General features: G+C 36.8%; 1 protein-coding gene across 1 annotated transcript in view; it reads left to right on the top strand.

Annotated features, from left to right (window-relative positions):
- The window catches only part of enox2 (ecto-NOX disulfide-thiol exchanger 2), a 194,778-nt gene that overhangs the window by 31,567 nt on the left and 147,333 nt on the right, over positions 1–15,878 (top strand). The window contains exon 2 of the mRNA XM_007571927.2: positions 9,870–9,959. Coding sequence (XP_007571989.1) covers positions 9,926–9,959 — 34 coding nt within the window. The 5' untranslated portion in view covers positions 9,870–9,925. The remainder of the gene's footprint in view (positions 1–9,869; positions 9,960–15,878) is intronic.

Here is a 15,878-nt window from a genome sequence, read left to right as displayed (position 1 = left end):
GCTCTTATAATTTGGTTTTCTTTCATCTCATCATTCCATTTGTTTATTTTATTTCAAGGAGTTTTACATTTAAACTACAATTCTTTGAAGCTAGGTAAGCACTTTTTCAATAAGTTACTTGCCTTTACAATTCCTGTAATCTTCTCTCAATTAAATAACTTTATGTTTACTAGATTATTAATGGGCTGCAATGTTTAAAGTGATGCCATCAAATACCAGGGTTTACCTAACTTTGGTTCTTGTTTTACCTAAGGAAAAAAAGTTAGTTGCCCCAGTGCAACCAGTTCACAAAGTTGGTCCAGAGCACTGAAAAGCACTGATAACCAGACTTGGCAATGCTTTGATCTTTAAACTAAAGTCTTCTATGATATCTGGGAGTGACATGCATAGAATGCATTCATCATGTTTACAAAGCAACATCGAATCAAATAGAAAAACTGCATTTTTTTAATCTCTGGAGAACCATGTTTTATGTCTTTTACGAAAAGTTTAGCCTGTAATGTAACCTTGTATTTTTGAAGACAAAAATAAAGGCCTTTCTTGCAACGTTTACATGAAACAAGATCGGTGTGGTGAGGTGAGAAGGTCACAGTTAGACCAAATTGATGGTGTCTTTGTAGCGCGGCTGCCAACCAGTAAGCTGGGTAGAAAGACAGTTTTAGAGAGCTTAGATGTCTGTTATCAGTCATTCAAATAAAAAATTATATATATATGAGAACGAAGACAGTTTGATGAGGAACATTCAATAATTCTAAACCCATTTTTATTTATTTATTTTTTTAATCATTGTAATTTTTGCAGGTTTAATATACTAAGTATGCTTTTTAGTTGAACCAGAAGTGAGCCACCCTTAGAGTGGAGTGTACTGGGATTTCACCGAGATTCAGTTTGTGCTCTACCTAACGTGTTTGCCTGGTTCTTATTGTAGCTGCTGAAGGTAAATGAGCCATTAACTCAGAAGTAAGTAAGCATACCCAAATCACTGGAAAAGCTGCTATTGCCATCCTTGCAAGTCCTTTACTGCTTGCTGTAGGAAATGCAGACTTCACTCGATTTGGAAGAGAGGAAAAATCGTATTGGAAAAAAAATAATAATAGAGACACAGTCAGGCTGTAATCCGTTTCAACAATTTCTTACACTTTCAAACTATAATAGGTGACAAGACATATCCAATATATTAGGAAAAAGTGGCAATAACACAGCAGTGGGTCTTTATTCCTTTTCCTATCAGTGAGAAAGCTGTTAGGACCTGAATTACTTCCCTTGTGGCCTTTCCACTAGAATGTGGCATTGCATCAATGTTTTGTTTGCTACCACCAGCCAGAAAAAGTTTTCATTACTGAATCAGTAACTTGCAACACTGGCCAGTTTTATGTTATATAAAATTCACTTTTCAGGACATTTGAATAGAAAAGAAGAAAATAGAAATATATCTTTGTGTGGGAATGTAGGTGTGCCTGCAGCAAAGTGAAAGGTAAACAGAATAATGCATATTCATGGTAAAGTTACACATTTACAGCACAAGAAAAAATACTTTGCAGTTACTAAAAATGACACTCTTATTCAAAGAAGAGCGCCACTGGGTAGGATAATTTAAAAATAATGAACAAAATGTACATGCATATTTGTACATATAAAACAGAAGCCCATTTAGAAGAAATGTAAAAAGTTTGCAAATAACAGCAAGAACGTAAACGCTGAGTTTGTTGATAGCATTGATGGTTATGAAGTCTAACATCTGCTAGGAGAAAGGACCTACTTCAGCATTCTTTTGTCCACATTGGATGCCATATTCTGTCACTGAAGGGTCGCTCCATTTTTGCAGAAAGAGTCTGCTCTGACCCTTTCTGGAAAGTACATCAGTAAGTCCAGTCAGTTGATGAAATGGTAGCATCCTTTTCAGACTTACCAAATGTCAACAAGTAGCTGTCTGTACTTATCTTACTCACTCTGTAGGCTTGGAATTTTTAAAATGTGGACATTTCTTCAAGCCAATCTCAAATTTAGAAGTATCACATTTTACAATTAACACACACTGTTAGACATTTATTGAAATATCCTATCATTATATATCACTAATTCTACAATAAGAACAGTTTTGTAAAAGAAATCAAACCATGCACTGTACCTTGCATGCTTAAACATGTTAGTCAGTTCATCCAGCTCCCCCTTCATATCCCCTTCATATCAAACCAATTCATATCTGTCCCAATAACAAATTTTGCTTAACGATAAGTTGTTCCAGAAGTTAATGCGACAAACGATAATATTGTTGTTTTGAGACCATTTTTAAGTAATATAACGGCAATGGCAAAATAATAATGCAAGAACACATTCTAAAAGATCAGTAAACTTTAAATTTTAATGAACATTTAACACTGAAATACTTTTTAAATATCCAAAATAAATAAACAACATAACACAATTAATTTTGAAGTCTTTCTAAACAAAATTGTCCTTCTAAAAAGGGCTAGTTGAAACCAAAGCACCAGATCATCCAGCTTTTGGTAGAAAGAGAGAAAAAAAGAGATAAACAATAAATCATGCCAATTCAAATTATTGACTTTGTTTAAATTACCATGCAATTAATTGATTTATTGATTATTGGGACAGGCCTATTCATATCCATGTTTAAGTATTGGACATCAGTTCATTTCTCTTGGTTGTTTAGATTTTCTGTTATAATGAAATTTACATGAGATTTTGCATTTTTTATTACTGAACTCTGCAGTACAACAGTGATTTCTAAAGACTCAAATTACACAATACTGTATTTCCATTAACTGGTTCTGATTAAAGTTTTTAATAAGCATACTTTTATGAAATATAAAAAATTAAGGTTAACTAATATTCTCACTCTCACAAGCTTATATTTGCCAATTAAAAACAGTCCCTTTAAATTGTTAAAGGTTTTATTTATGGTACCGGAGAACAATTGTTTCATTTCAGGCACTCACATCCTGGTTGTTCTGCACATAAATTTTTCTTTTTTCCTTTCTCTGGATGATAAAAATTGGGACTGTGTTGCTCCTCTGGCTATGTCTGTTAACATTGTGGAAAATTGTTTTCTTGCACAGCATCAGGGTTTTCAGTGTGAGACATGTCTAAGTGATGGGAGGGATGAATCCCACTTGTAACCAGCTATTTCTCTTTGATCATTATTTGCCAGAAAACTGTCTTCTTCGCTCTTTCTGCCCTCTTGTTGCCCTGTCTTTCCCCTCTGGCTGTTTTTGTATCGCTCAAGTTTTCTAACTCCTTATTTCTAACATTGTCAGTTGTGAAATTAGCTCTACTATAGAGTGTATAATGTTAACACAATTGTACAAGTGGCCAGTCTGAAGCTTGAAATGGTACACTAATAAATCATGGACGCTTTTTTGTTGTTGTTGTTTTAGTCGGCCAAAGTTGAATGGAGAGAACATCATCAGGCTCTAGTTGACATTTAATAATTTGAGCATTTATGACAAAGAGAGCACTAACAGGACCTTGAGGAAGTGCAACCAGCGGCCACAGATGAATGCTTAATGACCGAAAACGAGTAATGTGCTTCTGTGCAATGATTTTTTTTAAATTGGGTTTAATTACTTCTACATAATATCCTCACATATTGATGCGCAGTGGTGCCGCCCTCTCTTCAGTATGTTGTTTCCCTGTGTGTAGGAAGGTTTGACAGATTGTCATTTCTCCAACATGTCAGCAGAGGCTCATTAACGAACATATTGTGCCACGTGATAATGTGTTTGTAGTGGCGTGGGAGCATATTTGCCTGCCTTTTTCTAAGGATACTGTACGGTTTTAAGCAGTAAATGATTTAAATAGGCTGATTTAGCTCGCTGGTGTTGCAATAAGTTAATTAGAGTACAGACATGTAATGTTGTTTCTGTGCGGTACAACGTGCAGAGGTTTTACCTCAGCCTAACTGTATAGCCTGCAGGACTTCATAAGCAATTAATAAGTTTTAACTGCACAAATGTCTAAATCAAGATTTTTCCCCCTTCTATACAAGTACAGATTGACATTTTTTTCCTTACTAAGTCGTAATCTGATACTTAGAAGTATATTAATGTGGATAAAATCAGTGTGTTTTTGTTGCCTTGAATATTTGTTCTTACCCTGATGGTGTTGCTATTAAAAAACCTTTTGGTCCACATCCTTCTCAGTTGTGCAAAACGGTCTGCTCAGAACCCCGTGTCCTTCACTTTCCCTTCATATTCTTTGCATTATCACTCAGATTTATGTGGGCTAGCCTCTTGTCTGTTTCCTATACATTAAAGTCTGACTGATGTGCTTTGATGTGTTAAATCTACTGATCCTCTTCAAAAAGCACTAAACTCAGTATGCAGTGTGGCTAATCAATGATATCAACCAAACATTACAACTTTAAGTGAAGTCAACTGTACTATCATATGAAACGGTTCTTAGGTTGTAGAAAATTTCACTCTATGAAGGTAGAATATTTTTTTTGTACTTTTTGATTAAAATGGGTTTTATAACACTTGCAATTTTTTGTTCATCCAGAAAAATAATTTTCTTTTCAGATGTTTTTCAACTCTAGCCAGGTGCTTAAACTGCAGAGGCATATTTAAATGCGCAGCCTAAGATGAAGCTCTGTCACAAACGCTTTACAAATAGCTTGTATTGCAGATATTAAAACTATCTATGCATAAAACCTTTGTCCATATTAAAGCAGTATGGCAGCCAGTAGGAAAAGATTGCAGTTCTGCCTTTAATCAGCGTCCCTGATACTGAGCAGAAAAAGGCCTTGGTCATAACTCTTGAGACTGGAAAACCTCACTAGGCTCTATTGTTTCATCATTTCCCTTATCGCAGCTTTTTTAAGCGGACGTATCAGTAGGATTAACATTGCTGTAAAGGCTACTTTCTTGAATGCATGTTGACTGTGAGTTACACAACTGATGTCTGCCTGTATGTTCAAATGTCTGCCTGTATGTTCAAATAGAAATGCATATCCGAAAGCAGAAAATATCCATTAAAGACTGTGGATGGGGGGCTTGAAACTGGTCTTGTGCTGTTTTTTTCCCTAGTCCTGGACTTTCCAGGTCAAGACCAAGGAGTTTTAATTGCACAGATTTTAACAGACAAGAGGCTAGCCCACGTAAATCTGAGTGATAATGTAAAAAAAATATGAAGGGAGAGTGAAGGACACGGGGTTCTGAGCAGACCATTTTGCACAACTGAGAAGGATGTCCCCCTCCACTTTACGTGGATCCGTCATTTTACTAATTACTTTTTGTCCCAAGGCGCACCAGAAGGGGCAGCACCCAGGATCCGCTAGGGCCTGCTTATTTGCTGCTGTTTTCTTGTTTTATTTTAAATTTGATGCTCAATAAAGAGCGTATTTATTGTTGAAGTCCGTGTCTCCTTGGTTTTTGTTACGGCTCAACGAGCCGGTTTGTAGCAACAATTGTTAATTTAATACCAAGTAGTAGTAGTAGCAGTAGTTTTGGCTCAAAAATTAACCTTTCTTTTGATTGAAAGATGTGAATCTTTTCTGGTTGAAAAAGTAAGTATTGTTTCTGACAGGTCATGGTTGGTCAGTTGACCCACTCATTGATTTACTGGACATAGCAACCTTGTACGCCAATACAAGGATTGTGCAGGTGATGGATGGACACATGAATGACAAAATGCCAGTTCCTAACGCCATTCTTGGTCAAAATGCGCAGGACACTTCATTTGTTAACACTGTTATTGCCTTCATGGATAAAATCCTTCATTTGAAAATTTGAGTGCAAACAATCCACCCTCATACTCATAGAGGGCTGCTTAATCTGAATCTCTAACTGACACACATTCATCCAGAGTCCTATCTCTTACTATAGGGCGTCCACCTGGGAAACCTCCATCTTCTCCTTAATGAGACAAGAGCGCAATAGGTAAGCCCTCCCTTACTTCTTGCCTCAAACTAAAGGCTTCATCAGAGTGTGAAAAAGTCCAGTCGCTCTCTTCAAAAATAGTTCCAGAGCCAGTTAGGTGGATTGAACTGACAGATGAGAATTGCATTCCTGCTTCTTGTGCAAGAAACAAAGTTGTTGCTGCAGGACTCAAATTCTTTGTGTGGAATCCTGGATTTGATATACAGTTAAGCCAAAATTATTCATATGCTTGGCATATTTAGATTTAAAGTAATATTTTAATTTACCAACAAGAATCGAAACTTGAATCCAAGAGTCTGTGGGAGGAGCTAAAGATTATGGAGATGGCAAAGAGGCCATCCAGCGTCAAATAGTTGGAGCTCATGAACAATAATAAATTGTCAAAACACCTGAAGGAATAAGCAAACTGGTCTTTAATTGTCAGTGGGGTTTGATTGCTGTAAAACTAATAAAGATTTTCAAAGGATTTTTGAATTTTGATTAGAAGTTGCGCTTCTTTTGTATTTTATAATCATTTACAAGATGTTTGTCTCATTTTTATCATAAAGTTTTTCTTGAATAAAAACCATCTTAATCGGAATCCCATATACACATAATTTTTCTATGAAGACCCCACCTATCTGAACTTCTTGTGTTGTTACATCTTCCTTAAGTCAGCTGGTTTTGTGCCTTAAGTTAAACTGCTAATAAATGAACTATGAACTGGTCCTTTCAATGTACCTAACACAGGTTGTTACTTGTAACACAGGTACAAGTTGATGCTCCAATGCAGTTTGGTCACAGTGCATGAGGAAATGACAATTATCTTGTCCAGTCTCCGGGGTAAGGCCCTGTTATCCCTGAAAAGACTACTTACTTCCTTGGACTTATAGTCATGTAGATAGATAATAAATCATTTATAGCCTGTACCCTCAAGACTCTACTAAAGACAAACAGGGCCAGAAAAATATAGCTTCTGAGATCCTGAGGATGCACAAACCCTGCACCATGATAAGCGCAGGGTTTGGTGGTGTCTGTAAGATTCTCCTGATAAATACCTCGGCATAATGCCTTAAGGTAAATTCATTTCTGTACACATGTAGTTACTTGACAAATTTGTACAATTTGTCAAAAGTAGTATCCTAATCTCCCCATTTTGTTTGCTATGATCTGCAAAAAATAAAAAAATTAAAAAAAAAGAAAGAAAAAAGCCCCTAGGCTGAGGGATGGCAACAGGAAATTAAAGATATCAGTGAACTACTTGTGAAATACCGATTAGTTCTTGTGATGTCACTCTGATAACTCAGAGGCAGCAAATTGTTTCAGAGGACAGTTTAGTTTCTTCCATCCCAGGTTGCCAATTCTGTGGGATGGAGATGAAAGACATATTAACCGTTTGAGACTTTTGTGAGGGTTTCTCTCGCTCCCCATCACTTTAGTGGTCAGTTCATTCTAGTAATCCTTTTCACTGTGGGAATCCTCAAATCCTGGTCTTGCATATATTTCCTTAATCATTTATCATGCAAAAGATCATATGTTCTGGATAAGTAGCCACACCAGATGAGATCATGTTGACAACTAAAATCTTTTGTCATGCATATTCAACAATTCTTCTTGCATCTACTTTATTTGTGAAATTTAATGCATTTCTGCAACAAAGAACATGTTGATTTTCCTCTTTGAAATGTCTCTCCTTCTATTAATGGCATAAACATTTATACAGGCAGTTGTTCCCATTGGTAGTCTATTTCTAATGCTAACCCTTATTCGTCTGATTTACATTGTTGGACTAATAACACAAGTCTTTGTGAAACTTCCCAGCTGCTTCGTTCATAATCATTAGTGAACAGATTTGATCATGTTTGCAGCTAAAGCTTCTTCTGAACTGCAGAGAAGTATTCTTCAAGTGAGTGAGTGAAAATGAAAAATGCTGGTAATAAATATAATGGTGGGGAGTGGGTGCCTAGAGGATGATTATTGCCATTTGTTTTTTGTGCACACAAAATAGTTTGAAATCAGATTTTCTTTGCACTCCTCCCATTAAGCAAAAAATCTGTTTCCCAAATTAAAATAGCTGTCATTATTCTCCACAAATTTCATTCTCATGTCATCCAAATTGTGTCATCGCAGCCACATTTCCAGCCTTCACAGATGGGAAAGTGTGCTTTAGTTTGTCTTCTGATTGTTGCCAGTGCTTACAATGGTTTGCTTGTGCTTTTGGCCATTTGGTTGCTTTTTATTAAACCACCATCATTGTCTGCAATGGCAGCATTACACAAGGTTGTAGGTAGAACTGTTTATTTACACAAGCAGCATAGTGACAAAGCATATTTTTATTTTCTTTACTGGAGATCTCTGGGTCTCGGCCAACTATGTCAATATTTTAGTTGTACTTAAACGGTGTAACCCTACAAAGAAATTACTAATATCTCCTCCTTATTGTTGTTTCTGTTGTCCTTAGTTGTCTATGTTCCCTTTTTTTAAATCTTTTTTTGGTTTTATAATGGTTGGTTAAAACTGCTGTGTTGTGATGGCCTCCAAAGTCTTCGAGGTTGGAAAACCTCCGTGCTATCACCCGTAATCTTTAGATTTTCTATTGACTTGAAGTCTTGGCATTTGGTGGGACACTCTAATATGTTAATATATTTGTCGGCCAACCATGTGTTCTCCACAGTTTTGTGTAATGTCCAAGCTGAAACGTTAAGCCTGATGATGATGTTCAGAATCTTGCCATTTACATTTTAACCACAAAGCACCTTGATGACCCCACCACCATGCCTGATTATGGGAACGGTGTTCTTGAGGTGGAAATCTTCTTCTCCTTTCTTTACATCAAACAGAGGCTACATTATTGTGGCAAAACAGTTATGTTTTTTCTGACCAACAAACCCAAGTATCTCTTTCTGGCCTGTTCCTTTTTTGTGCTAAGCATACTTTCCTTTTTATTTATTTATACATTTCTTTGTATTCCCAACTCAGAAAACAGTGGCAGAGTCACGCAACCCTGACGATCGCTGGTTCAAATATGCAAACATAGCTAATTATCTACCAAAATAAAGGCATAATGGCAACGCAAACAACTTCAACCTCTAGATTGTTATTAACAATTTATGACCTCGGCTTGTTTTCTCTCTTTCATAGAAATTGGGACCAAAAGATATGCTCAGCCATGATTTCTTTAAATGAAATCCTCTGTAGACACTTCACAGAGTGCTTAAATTATCCAGTGCTCAGTCCCATTTTCTAATACTGGCCTTGAAGTCTTTAGTCTTAACCATGTTTTTTGAAATATCTCACAGACTGAAGTCAGCTCAGTCACAAGCAAAGATATTAAAAAGTAGATGAAAAATGTCTTGCCATGCAGGTCCTTGAACTAAAGGTAAAATTCATGAGAATGGTTCAGTAATGTCCTCCTCTCAGAATTCAGAGGCTGCTGTCAGCTGTGCGGATTGAGGTTTGGGGATCACAGTGACCTTCTCAGTGGTCTAAGAGTGTGTTGGCAAGGCATGACTGATGCAGATTATCATAGCTGGAGAAAGCCAATTACTGTGGTCATCACTGCTCCCTGAGGGTGTCTCTTGGTGGAGTGAAATGCATTACAAAATTCTCTGTGCACCCATCTGGCAGTGTTTTGTATTTCTTCGCTGATCCTCCCAGCCTGAGTGCTAATAGTGCAGTCAATGGGACCCACCCGAGCCTCGGAGCCCTCTCTGGCTCCAGCGAGCTTCTGCTCCACAAAGCAGGGAGGTCGTGCCTTTTAGAGAAGCGGGTGAATTACAGTCTCCCGTGTTTGTCTTGTGTCTATGTTCAAGACAAAGCCTTCTTTTATTCTAGTCCCTTCTTAAAGCTCATCTCACTCAGTGTCCTTGAACGAGTGCCGAATGGATGAGTCGTGTGGCGGAGTTGTGGCATAGGAGACTCTGCTGTTGAGATTTGTGAACAAATGTTGGCTAATCAGGAATTTGTTCTGCTTGGTTTTGCTTCCCAAAACAGATTTGCTACAAGACCAGAAAAGCTGAGATCACAGTGTGCAATGCTGCATCTGTAGGATGTATAAAGACTACAGATCAGGTCGAGTCACAGGTAAGATGCCTTTCCTGCCATTTTTTTAACTTCTGCACACATTATTGTATTCAAGACCTCCTGCAGTGCTTTTGAATGCTGAAATTTCAACTCAGTGAATTAGCATGTCTGATCTTTCTTCTAAGCATGGAACAAGTGAAACAATCTTCTACAGGTATTTTATCCTATCCATCTTGGATAATTGTACCTTGCTAATCGGTTACAAATCTTCCCCTCTAACTATGTTTTTTTCTTTCTACACATTTTACTTTTCAGTATACCCCTCCGCCTCCCACTCCCTAGCATTAGAATTGAAAAATGTTCCTTAATCTATCAAGAGGCTTCTAATTTCTGATAATTATTCTGACTAGATGTCAGACTATTGTTCTGAGCAGAATTACTGCATTTCTGATGGCTTCATGCAGAGACCCAGCTATTAGGCATAATCACAAAGTTTCAATGCGGTTAAAGTTGGTGCCATTAGCCTTCTGTATCTATTCTAAAACTAGTGTTGGGGTTTGTTTTTGGAACATTGGGCGGCTGTAACACCCACTAGTCCAAGTTTTAACCCCCTCCGACCTAAAACCAAGCGTAAAAAGGCATTTATTTGAAAGTATAGAAACAAAAATGTCACAGTTTGCACAGGAACAAAGATACCAGTTCATCTGCAAAAATAGTGGTGGTAACACCATGTGGTGGCATTGTTCTGTCAGTAGTTTAGTAAGAAGACTAAAGCAGGATTACAAGTAAGGTCTTCTTTATACAGAAGAGGATTATGGCCAGTGAAAAAAGGAATCATGACTGAAAAGGAAGTCTGAATTCTGAGATTGATTTCATAATTCTGAGAACAAAGTCACTTAGAGCCACTGGAAAAAAGTATCTGACTTATTTTTTTATTTTTTTCCAAGGGTCAGAATTCCTTAGTTTTTAGTTGCCCTCATCCTCTTCTGTAAATTACTTCTAATCAAATATGGTTGAAAGTTAAACATTGTTGGATGTTCCTGCAGGAAAATGATCCCAAACCCAAATCAGAACTGGTTTTGGAAAAAATTAATAGCAGGATAATGCAAAAGTTTGGCAACAGCCCGGGCTTCTGCTCTGTGCCTTCACATTCTGGTTAGGTGACCCACTGCTGATTTTTACATTTCTTTGACAGAAATTGAGGCATTTCATAAGAGACAACATCTCAAGAATGCAGCAAGAGATACTTTCACAACACAAACATGTTTTTTCATCCAAAGAGAATAAAATAGTGAAAATTCCATTCTGAGAACAGAAGTGGCTTCGGTATTTGCAGAAATCATTTTTTCTATACTCAACAAATAAACACAGCATTTCAAAATGTCATCTCAAACTTGAATGTACAATCACTGGTGTTTCATCAGGTTTCAATAAAGGTGGTCCTTAACTGCTTAAATACATTTCTTTCATAGAAATACTCAACAATCTATGTCGTAATTTTATTTTTGGTAGCATGTTCACATAAGGTCCAGAGCGCCGCTGTCTCTGGCTCCCGACACCTCAGCCTGCTCCCGGCTCAGTCACCTCATTATAATGCCTCCATATTATAAGCGGTAAATGTGATTCAGGACTATATCGGCTTTTTTTCTGCCATAGCCTAACAGAACGAGTGCTCAACACAGGACAAAAGATAATGATTTCCATTAAACGCATAATTAGCTTTTACACAGCCCTGTTATTCGTTGTGTGTGACGTTAGGCATGATATTACTATATTTCACTAAGTATCTGTTATTGTAATTTTGGAAACAATGGGATCCTGCAGTGCATTGTGTGAAAGTAGAAAGTGACATATTACTTTGGAGGAAAGAAGCAGAAAGGGGATAAAAAGATGTTTTTTGTTTTTTTTATATACTAAGCTTTGGCCGATGAGTGTGTCCTCCCCCATTACTCTCACACAGTGCAATGTGCAGGTCAGTCAGGTGATAATGAATGCTGTGTCTAATACTCGGCCTTTCTCCTTCCCTCCAGCATGCCTGCTTGGCTCTCTCGTTTACATCCTCTCAATTTTTGCACTCTTACGCTAGCGAGTCGTACTTCAGTCAGTTTAATTATTTGGCCTCATCTGTTCAGGAGCGTCTCACAATAGAACTGTGTGTAAAAAGTCAGGAAGGGAGCCAATGAAATCAAGCTTTGTCTCTTTGTTAATTAAAAAAAAAAAAAGCTCCAGTGATTTTGCTGTGAAATCAGGTTTCGCCAGGTTTCAATGTGACAAAAGAACAACGTCTGGTAGGCATATAAATCTTTCCCTGTTTGCCGTAGCAGAAAGTAACAATGTTCTCAAAATCCATGAACGTCTACTATTATGTCGCTCTTTTTTGTTCAAGTTCACAATCCTTTTCTTTGTCTTTTCTGTGTGTTTTTACCCTTGTGCAGCACAAGTAACACCACAAGCAATCAAACAAAGCTTAAAAATGACCCACTGGAAGTATTTACGTGTCATTTGTATTTTCACACAACTTCTTTTTTGAACAAGTTGTTTCCGAAGGTTAGGTGCACCATTTAAACCCTGCATGTTGTGTTGCATAAAATACAACATCAAGTTTTAAAAATTAAGGCAGCATTAGTATAAGCTCAGTCTGGATTATGTCTTCTGTCTGTGGAAAGATGTTAAGAGTTGATCTTTTAAATTAAAAAAAAAGTTCCAATAGATTCTGCTTGTTGGATGCGCACGTTTGATCAAGTATCATATTTAATTTGAAATAGTTTTAGACTTCACCAGCTATTGTAACGCTCTCAGCAGCATATTTGATTTAAAGTAAACGGTTGTGAGCAGTGATTACATTGTTTTTTTTTCTTTGTTCTACAAAGTTTTCTTTAGTCCTGTAGAGACAAAAGAAAAAATAAGTCGACCACAGAAATTTCCATCAAAATTCCTTGATTAATTTCACTTATTTGCCTCTACTAATATTATGATTGCAATTTTTTTCCTTTTCTATTTTTTTTAATCTCTCCTATGAACCAGGACTCCGCGTCTTTAATAAAGCTTGAATTGAATTCTACAAAGAACTTGAGTATTCTCTGATGTCAAAAAGTTATAAATTTGGAAGAAAAAAAAAGTTATTTTCCTTGACGATCATCTCCAGTTTTCTGAGATCATAAAGTCACTTTTGACAAAAAGTGACAGAAGATTGAGGGAGTAAATTTAAAGATATTTTCCAAAGTGATAGTGATAGATCTGGGCTCTTTTCCTGCACCTAGGGTGAGATCCAGAATACACACATCCGACAGCGAGGAAGAAGCTGCAACATGGCTGCTGTTAATCCAATAATCATATAATCATTTTTAAGATATCAACTATTGCTATCTGAAATGTCAGGCTGTAAAAAGAGAAAAGGAAGAAATAAAATAAATTTGGTATATATAAAAAAAGATTGAGAGAAAATAAACAAATTTTACATTTTTAATTTAGGCCCAGCTTACTTGTAAATTCATGCTTGTCCAAGGCACTTAATTTTTTTGACTAGAGTGGCTTAGTTTCCCAAACAGTTAATGCTTCTTTTCCTTGGAGGTTGCGGTCAGATTCTGTCACTAGTCCCTGACCTTTGACCCATGCTCTAAACTCTCCACTCTAAGTGGCTGCAGACTATGTGACTAAATTGCCTGTTGTTGGGTTTCAGAACCGTTAGTTGCTCTTCAGCAAAAACGTCTTAGTGAAAACTTTCCCCCATAAACCGAGTTTGCTCTCATGGGAAATTTTTTTTTGCCTCATTTAAATGTAGTGTGTCAAACTAACAAGCTAAATGTTTAATTTCATTTACTTGAAACTATTTTGTGGGTGTAGTTTTCAGAATGAGTGATTGTCTAGCCCTGTGGGACGGTAGGGCACTGCTAACAACATTTCAACAGTGCAGAGGGGTTAACGCTTGTTTTGCACGCCGTGTGAGACCCATTTCCATCAATATTCATGCAGAGGGGAATTTCTCCAGAGGAAATCCTGGCCTCTCTTCGGCTTTAGCCTAATCCTGTTCTCGGAACAGATTCTGCTGTCACCAGGACACCTGCAGTAGTTTTCTCCTCCGCTATTATAATGAACATGGAGGCAAATAAAGGTTTCCCTCTCAAAACATTTTGACTAAACTTAGTTGATTACTTATTGGAAACTCATTACACTTATCCTCCCAGGAAAACAGCTATGTTATACTATGAAATCCACCTGGAGAGTCACCACTACCTTTCTTGTCTGGATCATCACCTGCTAGCCGTCAGTCAGGCTGCAGGGTTGTGAGATGAGAGAAGACGGAAGGAAAAGCTGGAGGTTTGTAATTAGAAAGTGAAGGAATGGGAAAGAGAAGGTCAAAGACAAACTTATGAGAACCGTCTAAGACAGAGACGTCTCCCCTGACCTGGGGGATTTCTGCATTGACTCTTGGTTCATTCTGTGCAGTGAAGTAAATGACATTTATTATGAACTCGTTATTTATTAATCTCTAAATGGAACCACAGCAAACACAAACTCTTTAAGCTGCTGTGCAGGCGTTCCTTATAAACATTTCCACCTGAATCTTGTAATTTTGGAGAGGAAATACACATAATGAATGGATTAGTTATCAGTACCAAGATTTTTTTTAAATTTCGATTTAAAAACTGCGAAAATTGCCTTTGATTAAAATTAGATTTTGTTTAGACGAGGATGCTAATTTGTGCTCTTCAACACGAGCTCATTAGTTTCACTCTTTTCCCAGAATTTGATCTTGCTTTTATGAAATATATTTACGGATTTTGATTGCAAAGGTTTCCCCAGCTGTTCCTGTCACTGAAAAACAACACTCCCTGTCTGCCACCTGCCTGTCTACTGGGTGATAGAAAGTGCCAACGCTTTTCCCTCACAGAGCAAAAAAATAAAACTTTGACTGTTTGGAAATATTTCCAGTAACACACAACATTGATGGTTATGGAGAATGGACTTTAATCTTTTTCACCATGTTTTTGTTTTATTTATTGTGACAACAATAAAAGCAATGGTCAAAAAATTAAAATTAGTTGGATCATTTTCATTCTGATAATATTTTTAAAAGGTATTTTTTTACAGATACATCATCATCCATTTTATAGGTTTTGTTGTGAGTGTTTTTTATTTCTGTTTTGTATATTGTCTTTGGTTGTCGTGTTTTGTTTTGGATATTTAAAATATCTTCCATTTCAGTGATAAAGGTTCTTTTCAACCTTTTCATCCATTTTTATTCCATATTACTTGAAAGTGGTCTTAAAACGACAATATTATTGATTATTTCATTAATTACTGGGACAATTTATCGTGCAACAAAAAGTTATCGTGACAGGCCCAATGCTATTTTTTATTTTTTATTTTTTGCCATACATCCATCACTGCCTACAGTCAAAGCCTCACAAGTTGACAAAATAACTTTACAGCATACAATCTATTGTAAAGGCTAGTTTGAGTGCTCAGGATATTAATTAGTACAATTCTACCTCTATGGACTCTTAATACTTGGAGCCATTTTTGAAATATATTACAAATCATTTAATTAATTAATATTAATTATCGACATATTTCAACCTGTATCAATAAAAAACCCAATTACTTTCAGTTGGTACACACCTCAGCAACAAAACAATGAATTTATATCAAACTGCAGTATTCTACTTTAGCAACACTAGGAATAAAAGTTGCCTTCAGTCCTAATCAAATCTTGTTGACCATTTATGTTTTTAATTGCTGTATAAACCAGTTTTTACACAGGTTGTCACGCTGTCATAATTTCATACTGGTCCATGCCCAATACTGCACTCTTAAAGAGGGAAAAACACATTACTATGGGATTTGGGAAGTAACTCCAAAAAGTCAGCAAAAATTGTGAACATCCCCAGAGAGAAATAGACATGAATATGTAGTGAAGAGGCAAATATTGAAGGTTAGGAAGGCTTGATAAGACAGAGAAAGGCTTTGCCTCCCCAA

Source organism: Poecilia formosa, unplaced genomic scaffold, assembly GCF_000485575.1.
Source record: "Poecilia formosa unplaced genomic scaffold, Poecilia_formosa-5.1.2 Scaffold290, whole genome shotgun sequence".
Lineage (NCBI taxonomy): Eukaryota > Metazoa > Chordata > Actinopteri > Cyprinodontiformes > Poeciliidae > Poecilia > Poecilia formosa.
This window is presented reverse-complemented; position numbering and strand designations above follow the sequence as displayed.